Source organism: Sander lucioperca, chromosome 13 (assembly GCF_008315115.2).
Source record: "Sander lucioperca isolate FBNREF2018 chromosome 13, SLUC_FBN_1.2, whole genome shotgun sequence".
NCBI classification, from domain to species: Eukaryota; Metazoa; Chordata; class Actinopteri; order Perciformes; family Percidae; genus Sander; species Sander lucioperca.
This window is the reverse complement of record NC_050185.1, coordinates 35302118-35319515: the sequence shown is the minus strand read 5'-3', so window position 1 is coordinate 35319515 and position 17398 is coordinate 35302118. Positions and strand designations below refer to the sequence as shown.

At 43.8% G+C, this 17398-nt stretch overlaps 1 protein-coding gene across 1 annotated transcript in view; it reads left to right on the top strand.

Moving 5' to 3' along the window:
* The window catches only part of LOC116036424 (bromodomain-containing protein DDB_G0280777-like), a 1700590-nt gene that overhangs the window by 1645457 nt on the left and 37735 nt on the right, over window positions 1-17398 (top strand). Inside the window, exons 13-14 of the mRNA XM_036008807.1 lie at window positions 1995-2048; window positions 2357-2389. Coding sequence (XP_035864700.1) covers window positions 1995-2048; window positions 2357-2389 — 87 coding nt within the window. The remainder of the gene's footprint in view (window positions 1-1994; window positions 2049-2356; window positions 2390-17398) is intronic.

Genomic DNA, 17398 nt, shown 5'->3' with positions numbered 1-17398 from the left:
TACATTTATCTTCTTTATTAAAACTAATCCATTCATAAATATCCAAATCTCCTGTTAGATGTGGATGATCAGAAACATTCCATCAAAATTGTCCGGAATTCTCCTTTAAGTAAAGAATAGATGTTATTACAAAATAAACCCTAGATTGATGTCTTATCTTTGCCATTATGAGGTACCTCCCCCCACCGTTAGCGTAGCATCACGTACCTCTGACCCAGCCAGCTACAAAGAACTGGTTAGCATCCAGACTTTTAAAAGCTTTGAGATCAGCACCAGTATATGGGGATACCCCGTTTACCACATAGTGGTCCAGATCGTGTCCAAGATCCATCCTTGAGGGGGCAGAGGTGCCTGGCGTTTTACGTTCAGTGGTTGAGTCAAAACGGGGTCAGTTTGACGCTGGGGACGAATGATGGGAGAAGGAAGTGGGGCAAACTTGATTCCAGCATCTACCAGCTGCTCCATCCGGTCAGTGAACCCCAACATGTGGCAGGGGGAAACAGGGGAAAGGGTGAGTGGGGAGAGTGATGTATCCTCAAAGGCGTCGGGGTTGGTAAGGGGGTTTGAGGAGTGTTGGACGGGTGAAAAGGGGGGTTGAGATTTCTCGTCTCCGCTCTGAGGTCCTCCATGGTCAAATCTTTGCTCAGGTGGGGGCTGTGGTGGATCACTGCTGCACTTTGTTGTGTCTTCCTCTTGTTTTCATTCATCTTGTCTCGTGTCCTTGGCTGAGGGAGCAGATGTGTGGCGCAGAAAGTAAAGTAGGCTAGAGGTGAACAGCTTTACTCCTGGCTTGTTAAGGAAAAGTCCATCTGCTTTAAAACGAGGTCTGCTGTTCCAGAAAAATGTTAAAATTGTCAATGAACCGCAGAGAGTGGACGGTACATGTAGATGAAAGCCATTTGTTCAGTGCCAACAGTCTGCTGAATCTCTCAGCTCCTCTTCTGACTGGCGGTATAGGGCCACTGATAAACACCTTCACGTTTGGGGAGCTGATTGATTTTTTGAAATGCCTCGTTTTTATTTTTATTTCAGTTAACGACAATGTTTTTTTCCCTCCTAGTTTTCGTTATTTCGTTTGTTTTCATTAACAATTGTAACCTTGGTCAGCATACAAACACATGGGAAGATAAGGCCAAGTTTAAAGGTACCCTTTAACAATGTAATCATAGATCCTCGATGTTTTTATCTTCTCTAGTTCTGTGATATGGGGAAGAAGTGGTTACACCCTTGTTACTCAAACTCACGATTACACATCATGTGTGACAATGTAAATTAACAATTCAACATCTGTGACGTCCTTCTTGATGTTGTTTTTGCTGTAGGCTTCTATATAAAGCTCACACAGGTTTACAGACGGCACAGTTCATCAGTAAGCTGCCAGTGTGAGGATGAAGATCTCTGTGAGTTTTACGCTGTTGCTGATGCTCGGCTCGGTCCCCGCAAGTGAAAGTACTGAATGCCAGCGGGCTTTTCCAGAAGACATCTACGCTGCTCTGAGAGAAACAACCGCATCGTTGGTTCAACTGAAGGCTAACATGGCTACAGGTACAGTAATGATCTGTTTTACATCATGTCATAGCAGTTCAGAAATATCCAAAAGGAGAGAAATAAGTATTTTTCTATGTATTGGAGCAAAGTAGGGCTGAAACTACCGATTATTTTCATTGTGGATTAATGTGTGATTATGTTCTAGATGAATGGATGAGTAGTTTGGTCTCTAAAATGTTGATCAGTGTTTCCCAAAAAGCCCAAGATGACGTCCTCAAATGTCTTGTTTTGTCCACAACTCAAAGATATTCAGTTCACACTAGACAATATTCAAATTTAACAGTTTCACTGTTTTTACATAAAAAATGACTCAAACCTATTGCTCGATTATCAAAATAGTTTTATTTAATAGTACACAAGTGATTCATGCAGCTCTAAAGTAATGTCCAAAGAAACTCAAGCTGCAGTGAGAAGAAGCTGACAAAGTTTTGTCTCTGATTTTGCAGAACAAGCAGCACAGCTGAAGACTGAAGTGGACAAGCTGAAACAACAACAGCTAGGTATTGTTCTCTGATCATTTTTCTTGCTGCCGGCTGCTTCTGCTGCTGAGAGATTTATATATATATATATATATATATATATATATATAAAAAGATATTCAGTTTACTGTCACAGAGGAGAGAAGAAACTAGAAAATATTCATATTTAACAAGCTGACATCGTACATCTTTCACTGTTTTTACATAAAAAGTGTCTCGAACCGATTCATCGATTATCAAAATAGTTTGAGATTAATTTAATAATGATTAATCCATTAATCTTTGCAGCTCTAGATCAATGTCTAAGGAAACTGTCTCTGATTTTGCAGAACAAGCAGCACAGCAGAAGACTGAAGTGGACAAGCTGAAGAAACAACTTCAAGGTATTGTTCTCTGATCATTTTTCTTGCTGCCGGCTGATTCTACTGCTGAGAGATTTACAGAGAGACATTTAATATTTACTAAATAAAATAATGGTGGCCAAACACTTCCAACTTCTGGTAAATTTAGAAGAAATCTACACACACAAATAGACAAAGTTTAATAAAATAAATGTTTTCTTTTCACTCATCTAACCCTAACCCTGAATGAACGGTGGCACTGAAGGGCCTCCATAGAAAGAAGATATTTTAGGGAAGATAAAGAATACAAAAACTACAAACTGAGAAATGTTCCTGCCGCTGGTGTCTCCTCTTAATTTAAATGTTAACAACCCCTGCTGCTTTCAGCTTCTGTAACGATGAAATGCTTTAACTAGGGCTGTCAATCGATTAAAACATGAATCTAATTAATTACATACTCTGTGATTAATTAATCTAAATTAATCGCATAGATAATTTTTGCTGCAAAAGTATTTTAAATATTTCAAATGAATCAATGAATAATCAGCATTAGTGACATTAAAGTTAAAAAACTCTTTATTTTTATTTTCACTCTTCAAATAATGGCCATAACAATCAACAATATGACCTAATATGCTGAGGAAATTAATTCAAAAGTGCTTCAGGAATAGGGTTGGATATCGTTGCTAAAGCGGTACTTTTAAAACGGTGGCGGTGCCTAAACCGTGCCTGAACACATACTTTTTAAGAAAGTAAAAAAATAGAAGAAAAAGACTTTTTAAGAAAGTAAAAAAATAGAAGAAAAAAAAAGAACAGTCGGCGACATTAAAGAACGGATTGTTTATTACTAAGGCCATATGGTCAAATTAAATGATTTATTAATAATATAATTACTATAGAATAACTTATTTCACTAGTAAATTGCAGTTGAGTGACAAAAACAACCACCAGAGGCTGTAGTTTACCAGTTTCATTGAATGCACCGTCTCTGTTTCTCCGACGGCAGCTGCAGATTGTTACATCCCGGTGTTGAATCCTCTACAGTAAAAAACAGTCAAACTTTACACCGTTTAGTGTTAGCTGTCAGCATTTTAACCGTGTTTAATCCAGCTACTAGCTAGTGGTAGGCTAACGTTAGCTGCTGTCGAGTATAGTGTTAACTAGCTAGCGGTAGGCTAACGTTAGGTGCTGTTGAGTATAGTGTTAACTAGCTAGCGGTAGGCTAACGTTAGCTGCTGTCGAGTATAGTGTTAATTAGCTAGCGGTAGGCTAACGTTAGCTGCTGTTTAGTATAGTGTTAACTAGCTAGCGGTAGGCTAACATTAGCTGCTGTTGAGTATAGTGTTAACTAGCTAGCGGTAGGCTAACGTTAGCTGCTGTTTAGTATAGTGTTAACTAGCTAGCGGTAGGCTAACGTTAGCTGCTGTTGAGTATAGTGTTAACTAGCTAGCAGTAGACTAACGTTAGCTGCTGTCGAGTATAGTGTTAACTAGCTAGCAGTAGACTAACGTTAGCTGCTGTCGAGTATAGTGTTAACTAGCTAGCGGTAGGCTAACATTAGCTGCTGTCGAGTATAGTGTTAACTAGCTAGCAGTAGACTAACGTTAGCTGCTGTTGAGTATAGTGTTAACTAGCTAGCAGTAGACTAACGTTAGCTGCTGTTTAGTATAGTGTTAACTAGCTAGCAGTAGACTAACGTTAGCTGCTGTTGGGTATAGCGTTAACTAGCTAGCAGTAGGCTAACGTTAGCTGCTGTTGAGTATAGCGTTAACTAGCATCACGTGCAGCGATGTTTCTGTTGCCTGTAACGTCTGTTTCAGAGCATCAGAGAAAAGCGCAGGCATATCAGTGGCACCAAAATAAGGTGCCAAAATCTGCGTTGCTATTCGGTCTGTACATACTGGTCGCTAAGGCAACGGTGCCGTATTAGCACCGGATTTCGGTACCCAGAAATCAGATATTTTTTTTATGTTTTTTGCTTTTTTTGGAGGCTATTTTGTTTGTTATTAATGTTATTCTGCCCTCTCCGAAAAGCTTATAGTAGCTTATTTAGAGTTCTCCATTTCTCACGTTCTACATATGAACATCTTATCTTCTGGAACTGAGTCTTAAAGACGTGAAGATGACGTGTGAATTAACTGAAACTGAACTGAATATATTTACAGAGAAGGAACAGAATCTTGAAACGTATACATGAAAATATTCTGATTCAAAACAACCACATCTATTAATTTTGACTTGATTCTGATTATGTATGATCCCATAACTATAACATTCTCAAAAGCCAATTAAATATTCTGTTTCTATTTTAAACATGTCCTGCTTTCTAAATACTAAACCTTGTTAGGAATATTACATAGAACTCAAAATGATCAGTTTAATATTTGATGATTTTTAAAATTACTCTCTCTAATTAGTCTCTCTCTCTCTCTCTCTCTCTCTGTCTTTCTCTGTCTGTCTCTCTCTCTCTCTCTCTGTCTCTCTCTCTCTCTCTCTCTCTCTCTCTCTCTCTCTGTCTCTCTCTCTCTCTCTCTCTCTCTCTCTCTCTCTCTCTCTGTCTCTCTCTCTTCTGTCTCTCTCTGTCTCTCTCTCGCTCTCTTGTCTCTCTCTCTCTCTCTGTCTCTCTCTCTGTCTCTCTCTGTCTCTCTCTCTCTCTACGTCTCTCTCTCTCTCTCTCTCTCTGTCTCTCTCTCTCTCTCTCTGTCTCTCTCTCTCTCTCTCTGTCTCTCTCTCTCTCTCACTGTCTCTCTGTCTCTCTCTCTCTGTCTCTCTCTCTCTCTGTCTCTCTCTCTCTCTCTCTCTCTCTGTCTCTCTCTGTCTCTCTCTCTCTCTCTCTCTCAGTCCGACAGGTTGCATTCTCAGCCTCTCTGGTGGTTGCAGGCGAATCACGTATTGGACCCGTTCCCTCGGAGACTACCCTGATCTACAGATACGTCCCCACCAACATCGGAAATGCCTACAACTCAAACTCAGGTAGCTCTGATATTCTAACAATACATTTTAGGGATGCACCGATATGAACACATTGGCAGAATACCAATATTTAGTGATGTTGATATGATTTGTATGAATTACGTTTCTATGATAAGTACAGGGCTTAATTTGAGCCGGAACACGCCGTAACATGTTCCGGCACCTCCGACGTTGGATCCGGAACCTTTTTTATTGGATCTGGCCATGGATGTATTAAGAGAACGGATCCGGTGTTGCACCGAAATCTGTGACCCGTCGTGATCTGTGTCCCTCCTGTTAAAAGCGTAGCGCCCCCTTCCGTGGTTAAGGTTAGGGACAGGGGTTTGGTTCAGGTTGAGGTAGGGGGACACCGATCTCGATGGGTCACAGATTTCGGTGTAACACCGGCACCTCCTGTGTCACTATGAAAAATGAATCGCCTAAATGAAAAAAAATAAACTACTGTTTGTGTCGTGTTCAATGTTGTTATCTGTCTTGTTAGTCTTGATTCCCCATTGGAGTTCCACAAAAGTCTTGTGTTTGCATTTTCAATGTGTTTTGAGGTGAATTTTCAGGGTAAGACAGAGGGGGGAGAGGAGACAGAGGGGGGAGAGGGACGAGGGGGGGAAAGGAGACGGAGGGGGGAGAGAGGAGGACAGAGGGGGGGAGAGGAGACAGAGGGGGGAGAGGAGACGGAGGGGGGAGAGGAGACAGAGGGGGGAGAGGGACAGAGGGGGGAGAGGAGACAGAGGGGGGAGAGGAGACGGAGGGGGGAGAGGAGACAGAGGGGGGAGAGGAGACAGAGGGGGGAGAGGAGACAGAGGGGGGAGAGGGACAGAGGGGGGAGAGGAGACAGACGGGGGGAGAGGGACAGAGGGGGGAGAGGGACGGAGGGGGGAGAGGAGACAGAGGGGGGAGAGGAGACAGAGTGGGGAGAGGGACGGGAGGGGAGGGACAGAGGGGGGAGAGGAGACAGAGTGGGGAGAGGGACGGAGGGAGGGGAGACAGAGGGGGGAGAGGGATGGAGGGAGGGGAGACAGAGGGGGGAGAGGAGACAGAGTGGGGAGAGGGACGGAGGGAGGGGAGACAGAGGGGGGAGAGGGACGGAGGGAGGGGAGACAGAGGGGGGAGAGGAGACAGAGTGGGGAGAGGGGCGGTGGGGGGGGAGACAGAGGGGGGAGAGGGATGGAGGGAGGGGAGACAGAGGGGGGAGAGGAGACAGAGTGGGGAGAGGGACGGAGGGAGGGGAGACAGAGGGGGGAGAGGGACGGAGGGAGGGAGGGGAGACAGAGGGGGGAGAGGAGACAGAGTGGGGGAGAGGGACGGAGGGAGGGGAGACAGAGGGGGGAGAGGGACGGAGGGAGGGGAGACAGAGGGGGGAGAGGAGACAGAGTGGGGAGAGGGACGGAGGGAGGGGAGACAGAGTGGGGAGAGGGACGGAGGGAGGGGAGACAGAGTGGGGAGAGGGACGGAGGGAGGGGAGACAGAGTGGGGAGAGGGACGGAGGGAGGGGAGACAGAGTGGGGAGAGGGACGGAGGGAGAGGAGACAGAGTGGGGAGAGGGACGGAGGGAGGGATCGGCACTTCAACAGCGCGGCGCTGCACTTGAAGTGACACAAGCGCTTGTGCTGGTTGAGATTGGGTTAGCCTCGTTTCACTCAGGGGGAAAAATGTCAAAAAGACGACAAAGTTTGCTGAACTTTTTCAATCCGCTGGCCAGTCGGATCCCAAACAAGCAAAAATTGTTTCTGCCGATCAATAATGTGGAGACCACGGTGGGTTTTATGTTTTAATTGTCCGATGGATAATTGCTGCTTGTGAAAACGATCGTTGCAGTGTACCTTTTCTTAATTTTTTTTTACATTTCGCACCGATGCAGTGCACGTTCTGAAATAAAAATAAACATTGCCCTGATGTCCACACAGCGTTGTTTAGGCTTTTTTAGTCAGAGTCAGAGAAGCTACGTAGGCAGCTGTAATTTTTGTTTTGGTTCCGTTACCTCCACCCCCCCTCTCCCTCCGGGACCTCCCACTTTACAAATGAAGCACTGGATAAGTACACTCTTAGTGTGTCTCAAATCGCGCACTTCCGTTAGTGTACTAACGGAAGTGCACTTCGTACACTACGTACTTACTTGCATAGTGCGTAAAATTTGACGGGGTAGTGTTGTCTCAAATCGCGCACTGCCTTATGTACTTACAGGAAATGACATCACAACATCTCAGTCCTCCTTCTTCTTCTTCTATGAAATTGTGAATTGTACCCAAGGCAGAGCATTCCCAACACTGTTGTCACTCGTGAAAAACACATTTCTGCTTTGTTCATCAAAATGAATGTGATTGTTTTTATTGTTGCTTGTTTTTGCCCTCTGTTTTATGCAACCGTAGAGACTTACGGTATGATGATATTCATACTTTTGCTCCTAATTCATTGTAAAAAAACAACCCAAAATGGCCATTTTTTAGTTATTTTAGCAAAAATCTGAGCAATTCAAATGGTGTCCAACTGACATAAAGAAACAAGCATAGAAAATAGTCATATTATATGTTTATATAAGGGTGTTATTGCAATAGCTATTAATTACAGTGACAATACAAGAGTGAAAGCAGAGGGCAACCCAATAGACATTTTAAATATATCCCATGTTCTATTCATTGCTGGCCGGTACTTTGATGGGGGAAAGTGATCTGATGGTGGACTTCAGACTCTCCAGGGGGATCCTTTAACGGTACATCCTCGGCACGGCGTGTGACCATGGCTGGGGACCCTTGTCTTCCTCTTTTGGCTCGCCAGCGGTACCTGTTATCGTGGTTTAGCCAGAGCCTTGCTATGCCCGGGCCACTGTGCACCGTGCTGTCCACCAGACCAGCAGGGAGTCCTCTCTCTCCTCACCCCAGGTCGTTCGCCTTCCAGCAGAGGAGGACTTCCCTCAAGTTGGCAGCATTGACGGCCACGTCTGTGTCCCTAACGATTATATAAGTCAGGACACAAACAGCACTGTTAATACGTTATAACATAGCATACAATAAGTACTGTAACATTACTACTAACGCTCGCGCAGCTTCATGTATATCTACAAGATCACACATCTAACGCTAAAATCGTTTACAGTGAGGACGATAGTTAACACAACAAACAACCGTATACCACAACACATGTAACATAGCTAGGTTATAACTTATTACCAGTGGTTAAACCAAAGATTATAGACGTACCCGTAACTTCTTTGGTTAAACTGTGCCGCTGTTAGCTAGCTAAGGTTAGCTAAAGCTAGCTGATAGCACATCAAATTACGGTACAAATTAACGTTATAATTCGCGGTACAAAAAATCATCACGACTCCAAAATTAACCAAATATACATAAACAGGTGGCTTATATGTTATACAAGTATAGCAAAAGACTAATGTTCAACTTACATTTGTAATACTCCGTGGGCTCACGCTGTGCGCGTATTCGGCCGCATTATCGAAAGTTTTCACCTTTGTTAGCTCCGCCCCTTCCGCTACGTAGCCAGATGGCGACCGTTGAGGGTGGAAAGTGTCCATCGATCCACACTCAACTTGTGAACGTTTATGAGTGCACCATCCGGGTACTTGTACTCAATAGTAGTATAAGTACAGAGGCGCGATTTGAGACACACCTTCTCTCTCTCTCGCTCTCGTCGCAGAGAAGAAGGAGGCGGGACAGAGCGAGGCGCGAGAGAGAGAGAAGCGAGCGAAGCCGGAGAGAGAGACGAGCGGCGAGAGAAGCGACGACGCGCGGAGAGGGAGGGAGGAGCGAGCGAGGCGAGAGCGAGCGCGCGAGAGAGCAGAGCAGAAGGAGGGCAGGGAGAGAGAGAGAGAGAGAGAAAATGGGTAGAGAGAGGAGAGAGAGAGGAGCAGAGAGAGAAAGGGAGAGAGCGAGAGAGAGCGACGAGACGAAGATGGCGAGAGCGAGAGAATGAGAGACGGAGCGGCAGGCGAAGGAGAAGAGAGCGAGAAGCAGAAGAGTTGGACGGGAGAGAGTAGATAGAGAGAGAATAGAGAGAGAGAGAAGAGAGAGAGAGAGAGAAGATGAGAGAGAGAGAGAGCAGAGAGAAAGAGAGAGGAGGGAGAGAGAGAGAGAGAGAGAAGAGAAAGAGAGAGAGAGAGAGAGAAGAAGGAGGGTGAGAGACGAAAGAGAGAGAGAGAGAGAGAGAGAGCAGAGAGAGAGAGAGCGAAGAAGAAGGGGGGGACGAGGAGAGAAAGAGAGAGACAGAGAAAGAGAGAGGAGAGAGACGAATGAAGTGGAGGGCAGAGCTGAGGAGAGTAGAGCAGAAGAGAGAAGAGAGAGAGATGAGGAGAGAGCGATAGAACGAGCGAGAGAGAGAGCTAGAGCACCGTCGAGCAGGATCAGCATAGATAGGCGACGCAAAAAGCCGACGATACTAGCTAGTCCTCGCTGCGCTACTCTGCCTATCTATCTCTGACATCCCTCTCTCATTCTCTACTCTCCTCATCTCTCTATCGTCATCCTCTCTCTCTACTCTCTCTCTCTCATACATCGCTCTCTTCTTCCTCCCTCTCTTCTCTCTCTCTCTCTCTCCACCCACCGAGCTCCACCTGATCTTCTAAGAACGGTGACGCCGTTATCAACAGAGTATTGATTGGTCAGTAGGCGTTGCTTCAACAACAGCTGATCTCTAATCTTCAACATACCATAATGCTCCTGAGCAGGTTAGGTGTTCAGTTACCACGGCGATTTAACCCGGTAACAAGTGATCCACCGTTGTGGGTTGACCCTGAAGTTACCTCGTTACCAAATCTAGCTTCGTAGTACAGGCCTCTGTAGGGTTACATTACAGCTTGGTTCTTACTGGTGTGGTCATGTGGTATATTGTGCATCCCTAATATATTTCACTTGGATGTTGCTGTTCAAACCCTTTATTCATTTTCCATTTAAAATAACAAAAACAAACATCCAACAGGTGTGTTCACTGCCCCGGTGAGAGGAGTGTACCACTTTGAGTGGCATTTCAATGGAGACACCAGCCAGGGTTCAGCTGGTTGGTTGGTCAAGAAGTCAGAGAAAGTTTTCGCGGTATACGAGCAGCAGGGGACCGGTTTTATGAGTGCTTCTAATGGTGTTACTCTGTTGCTGGAGGTGGGAGACGTTGTGTTTGTGCGTCTGACGGCTGGCAGTGTGGTGTTTGACAACTTCAATCACCACACCACCTTCAGTGGTCATCTGCTGTTCACCATGTAAGACAGAAACAGCAGCTCTGTGATAGTCACACAGGTTGTTGTTGTCTTTAACAAGTCTTCATAGCTCTTCATAGATTTGATCTGATTTCATCTGCATCCAAATAATAATAAGTAATAACTGTTAACAGGGATCTTTTTTCCTTCAAATTTTAAAGTGGTTAATGTTTCTGATTCTCTCTTCTTTCTGTCATTATAATCAAATAATAAACATATATCATTGCAATTACATCTGTGAGCGTTTCTTTATTGTTCTTGTTGACATTAATTTCTAACATGCAGCAACAGAAGAAAAAAAACTGTAGAAAAAAAATTAAAAACTCATACAAGCCACAACATTTTTGAAAAAAGCTATTTTGTTGTTGTTGAAAAAGCGACAAAAAAAGTAAAAACGACAAATTTGTTGATTGTTGTGTGTGTGTGTGTGTGTGTGCGTGTGTTTGTGTGTGTGTGTGTGTGTGTGTGTGTGTGTGTGTGTGTCAGGCGGTGATTGTATTACAGGGGGCCTCTGCAATTTCTTGAGTCAGGGCCCGTGACGAGGTAGATGTATCATCCACAGTCAGCTGTGAGAATCTCTGCAGGTAGAAATGAAAAGAACCATGAAAAGGTTTTATAATGAAATAACATGAGGCAGAATATTCTAATCTACTGCTAGTAATCAATGAATGGAGTTAACCTGTTTAATGGGATCTCAAGTTATTCAAAAATGGAAGACCATCAATAATTACTAAAATGATCATAAGATATAAAGAACTTATTTTCTAGAATTGTCAAAATATTTAATGAATAAAGTTTATGCAATAATGAATAATGTTATTAATCTAAAAGCAATTAATATCTCTTAAGGAGCTTGCACACTGCCCAACAAACTCAACAAACTCAACAAACTCCAACAGTTGGGTCATGCTTTGCATGTCCCAATATCCAAGGTTAACACCCCAGTCTGCTGCTGGCTCGTCTTGACTGCCGTCTCTCCTGTACACAGCTAGCAGCTTTACAGGCCAGGGAGACCAGAACTACTCTGGCCACATTCAACAAGGTCTCCACTTCATCATGTTATATTAAACCAAAACTATTGATAAAAGGTAGGACTAGGGTGACCAAAGTCAGTCTGTTGGTACTGTCTGGGCAGTGTGGACTGGCAGTTGGTTTATGAACATTATAAAGACCAGCTGACAACAGCAGCTGCCAACTTATAAATGTTGGAGTTTGTTGGTATTTGTTGGAGCAGTGTGCAAACTCCTTTAAAGATGAACTGAACTGAAAGAATAAACGTTGATAACGTGTTGGTTATGACAAATAAAAATAAATTACACTAAAAATTTTAATTAAAAAAATCAATATAGCTTTTTTAAGCAACACAAAAATTACGTTTGTTAGTATTAGAACGCTGACAATTGGATGGACGTCACTGGCATGGTAGGACCTGCCAAGGTAGATAGGCTACAGTGCAGCATATTAAATACACATGATAAATGAGTAAATTTTAAGGCATGGGTTACACATTTGAGCCTGTGAGGGACAGGCCTGTAGTGTTGATACCCACCACATGGAGGACAGTCTGTTCAGGCTCCACCTCAGATCGTTTGGGGGGAAGTGACTGGTGTGTGTGTGTGTGTGTGTGTGTGTGTGTGTGTGTGTGTGTGTGTGGGCGCTGCAACTGAATCCATCTGTTGCAGAGAGGTCAACCTGGACCATCTACCTGTCATGTACTCTCATTTATTGTATCCAAGCACATTATGCATTTAGGGAATAGAGATGCTTATATATCGTGTACATTTAGAGAAATAGAAAAGGTCCTGTGCGTTTAGAAAATCGAGGCAGATAAGGAAAATGTGATTGGACGAATCATCCAATGGATCGCTGTTAAGTTAGCTGCACGCANCTGTCCTCTCTCACCTTCCGGCTCCCAGTCCGGCCCCAAAACCACCCCCCCCCGCCCCACCACAATCTGCGGTCTCTCTCTCTCGCGCAATCGTCTCTCTCTCTCTCCCCTTACTTAAACCTTTATCCTCTTTCTGCCACCTGATCTCATTCCCGACAATCCATCTCCACCACACACCATCCAATCCCCCTCCGCCTACTCCTCTCGACTCTCCACATCTCCTCTTTCTGGCTCAAAACACTCCTCTCTCTCCCCCCTCTAACCTCTCCCCAATCCACCCCCCCTCCCCCCATCCCCCCACCCAACCCCCCTCCTCTCTCTCCTCCATCAACTCCCTCTCCTCTCTCTCGCTCATCTCCAACCACCGAGCTCCATCTCCACCTGATCTTCTAAGAAACGGGGACGCACGTTATCACACCCCCCACTGTAGTGATTGGTCAGTAGGACGTTGTCCAACATAACCATAATAGCATAACCAGTTTACCACGGCTATTATACCACGGCTCCCCCCGCCAAGTGATCCAACCCCGTTGCTGTGGGGTTTGACCCTGAAGTTAAGCCTAAAACAACATCTAGCCTTGGCGGTAGTAAAGGCCTCTGTAAGGGTATTACCACACTCTCCACCAGAGCTTGGCCTCTCTACACGGTTGCTGGAACCCTCATGGGGTATACCCTCTGTGCTGGCCATTCATCCGTGTCCATACCACCAACTCCCCCCCCACCAGCCAGGGTTTCCAGCTAGGTGCTCCTGTTGGTCACGACGCCCCCTCAGCCCCCCCCGGACACCGTTTCCCGCCGCGTTTTTACTATGAGTGCTTCTAATGGGTGTTACTAACCCCCCTTGTCTGCCTCCACAGCTAATCCCTCATCCCCGTGAGACCGTTGTTTTGTGGCTCCAACATACGCCACGCCCACCCCCCCCCGCTGACCACCCCCCTTGTCGCTCGTTTGACAACCACTCATCACCACCCCACCCCCCCCACACTGACCTATTTCCCCACACACCAGTCAGAAACCACACCAAGCGCTCTTTTGTACTTCTCACCACCCCCCAACACACCTCTTCATATCTCTCCCCCCTCATAGACTCCTCTCCGACACCTCTGATTTCATCTGCTTTATCCCTACTACACTGCCACCCCGTAAACCACCCACACCCGAACCACACCACCCACCACCCCCAGCACGAAAGAAAAAAAACTGTAGAAACAAAAATTAAAAAACATACAAGCCACAACCTTTTTGAAAAAAGATATTTTGTTGTTGTTGAAAAAGCGACAAAAAAAAGTAAAACGACAAATTTTGATGTTGTTGTGTGTGTGGTGTGGTGTGCGTGGTTTGTGTGTGTGTTGTGTTGGTGTTGGTGTGTGTTGTGTGTCGGCGGTGATTGTATTCACATTGGGCTCTGCAATTTCTTGAGTCAGGCCCGTGACGAGGATATTGTATCATCCACAGTCACTGTAGAATCTCTGCAGGTAGAAATGAAAGAACCATGAAAAGGTTTTATATGAAATACATGAGGCAGAATAATTCTAATCTACGCTAGTAATCAATGATGGAGTTAACCCTGTTTAATGGGATCTCAAGTTATTCAAAAATGGAAGACCATCAATAATTACTAAAATGATCATAAGATATAAAGAACTTATTTTCTTAGAATTGTCAAAATATTTAATGATTAAAACTTTATGCAATAATGAATAATTTATTTAATCTAAAGCCAATGAATTATCTCTTAGGAGCTTGCACACTGCTCCACAAACTCCAACAAACTCCAACAAACTCCAACAGTTGGGTCATGCGTGGCATGTCCCCAATATCCAAGGTTACACCCCCAGTCTGCTGCTGGCTCGTCTTGACTGCCGTCTCTCCTGTACACAGCTAGCAGCTTTACAGGCCAGGGAGACCAGAACTACTCTGGCCACATTCAACAAGGTCTCCACTTCATCATGTTATATTAAACCAAAACTCATTGATAAAAGGTAGGACTAGGTGACCAAAGTCAGTCTTGTCTGGTACTGTCTGGGCAGTGTGGACTGGCAGTTGGTTTATGAACATTATAAAGACCAGCTGACAACAGCAGCTGCCAACTTTATAATGTTGGAGTTTGTTGGTATTTGTTGGAGCAGTGTGCAAACTCCTTTAAAGATGAACTGAACTGAAAGAATAAACGTTGATAACGTGTTGGTTATGACAAATAAAAATAAATTACACTAAAAATTTTAATTAAAAAAATCAATATAGCTTTTTAAGCAAACCACAAAAATTACGTTGTTAGTATTAGAACGCTGACAATTTGGATGACGTCACTGGCATGGTAGGACCTGCCAAGGTAGATAGGCTACAGTGCAGCATATTAAATACACATGAAAATGAGTAATTTTAATGGCATGGGTTACACATTTGAGCCTGTGAGGGACAGGCCTGTAGTGTCTGACTACCACCACATGGAGGACAGTCTGTTTCAGGCTCCACCTTCAGATCGTTTGGGGGGAAGTGACTGGTGTGTGTGTGTGTGTGTGTGTGTGTGTGTGTGTGTGTGTGTGTGTGGGCGCTGCAACTGAATCCATCTGTTGCAGAGAGGTCAACCTGGACCATCTACCTGTCATGTACTCTCATTTATTGTATCCAAGCACATTATGCATTTTAGGGAATAGAGACTGCTTATATATCGTGTACATTTAGAGAAATAGAAAGGTCCTGTGCGTTTTTAGAAATCGAGGCAGATAAATGGAAAATGTGTTGGACGAATTCATCCAATGGGATCGCTTGTTAAGTTAGCTGCACGCAAAATGTTAAAACCAAAATAAATAAAGTTAAAAAAAAAAAGTTTGCTGCATGTAGGAGAGTCACCCATAGACTGTATATAAGAAGGAGTCACCCCAGGGTGACGGATGCACGGAGGATTCACCAGTTTTGCCGTTTACTTTAGGCTAGTGCAGAGTTGTCAGATTGTTTCCTTGTGGTCGTTGATGGATATTACACAAATGGATCCTGCACAGATACCTCTTATTATGGAACTAGCAGCTGTTTCTGTGAGTTGAACTCCCTCTGCATCACATGTCCTGAGACATCAGCTAGCTTCAGGGGGAGTAGAAAGGGACGTTGGAGTCTGTTTCCAGACCCGCTGTGGTTTAGTTAGCAGCTAGAAATGCATTATTATTGATCTGTGATATCATCGGAGTCATGGTTTATTTATACAGTCTATGGTCGGAGTTTGACATAAGTGTTTGGATCGTTTGGTATCTAGCTACCTATCTGGTTTTGTGACTCAGTTTCAATGAATGCCCAGTGTGTCAGTCTCAGTTTTGTTGAACGTTATAAAGCCTACACGTCAGGCTTTATCTGTGCGTGTAAGTGAATATGTACGTGTTTTGTGTATGTGACAACAACGTTACATCCAGCCCTTTGCCTAGTAGATTGCTAGCATGCTGGATAACAGCTAAACATACCTCTCTGTCCTCTGCCTGATGTGAGAGTTTCAGCGCCCTGTCTCTGCGGCAGATAGCATCGGTGTTACCGGCAATTTCCACTGGATGCGGAACGTCTGCGGAACGTCTGCGGAGTCATTAGGTTCCCATTAAAGTCAATGTGTGTATTTCCACTGACTGCAGAACGTCTGCGGAACGTCTGCGGAACGTCTGCGGAGTCATTAGGTTCCCATTAAAGTCAGTGTGTGTATTTCCACTGACTGCAGAACGTCTGCGTCCCGACTCCGTCCCAGCTCCATCAGTCCCAGCCCTCCGGAGCTGATACACAGAGCTTCTATTTTTGACGGACGACGGAGAGCTCCGCAGCAATTCAGCACAATTCAGATTGTGTGAGACAGGAAGTCGAGCACAGAAACAAAATAAAACATCCGGTTACTTTTCAAAATAAAATCCAGCGTGCTCACGGCAGATCATATTTCCTGCACTACACCTTGAAAACACAGCTCAGAGTAGTTTCCCCTCTACTCCTCTGGATGGAAACTAACTGGTGGTGGTTTTGTGGTTCTGTTTATAGAAACTACATCCTGTTATATCGCGCAAACATACATGAATTCGCACACACACACACACACACACACACACACACACACACACACACACACACACACACACACAGGAACTTGTTACTTCCTGTTAGCAGAGAGGGAAATATATCACTATGATATTAAATGTACTTCATTATTAGAAGGAAAAGTAAAAAAAAAACTTTATCGTGTCTTCCTCATACAAACACTTTGGTACTCTACTAAACTACAATATTCACATGTATGTACTCTACTTTGTTAGTTATACTTCTTGAAACTGTAACTTTTACTCCGATACATTTCCACTAAAGCGTCTTCGTTACTCGTTACTTACAAGAAATGTTTTCCTACGTTGGAGTCAAAGAAAAATGTAAATTCTGTTTCTGTTTTTCTCTTTATTGATGTCAGACTTTGAGTTTGATGTTTAAGAAAGTATGGAAACTCTGAATATTATACTTCACTATGAGGAAGCCACGATGAAGTTAATTGAAGTTTTTTTTTTACTTTTTTAGTTCATTTAATATCATAAATGACTTTTGATACCTAAGTTCAGTAAATATCAGACACTTTAAAACTTTTACTCAAGTAATGCTCTAAAAGGAGACTTTAACTTCTACCAAAGTCTGTTTCTGGTAACATACTTTTACTTTAAGTATTACTTTCAAGTACTTTATACTGGAAATAACCCACCAACAAAACAAAGACTTATAACACTATTTCATCTGAACACAAACATTTCATCTGAACACAAACATGATTCAAATAAATTTAAAATCTTGACACACACACACACACACACAATCAACAAATTTGCTGTTTTGTCGCTTTTTCAACAACAAAATAATTCTTTTTTCAAAAATGTTGCTTGTATGACTTTTAATTTTTTTTTGGACAGTTGTTTTTCTCCTGTTATAACAAGTTTCTAACTCTCCTGTTGTGTCTTGATGTTAGAAAGTG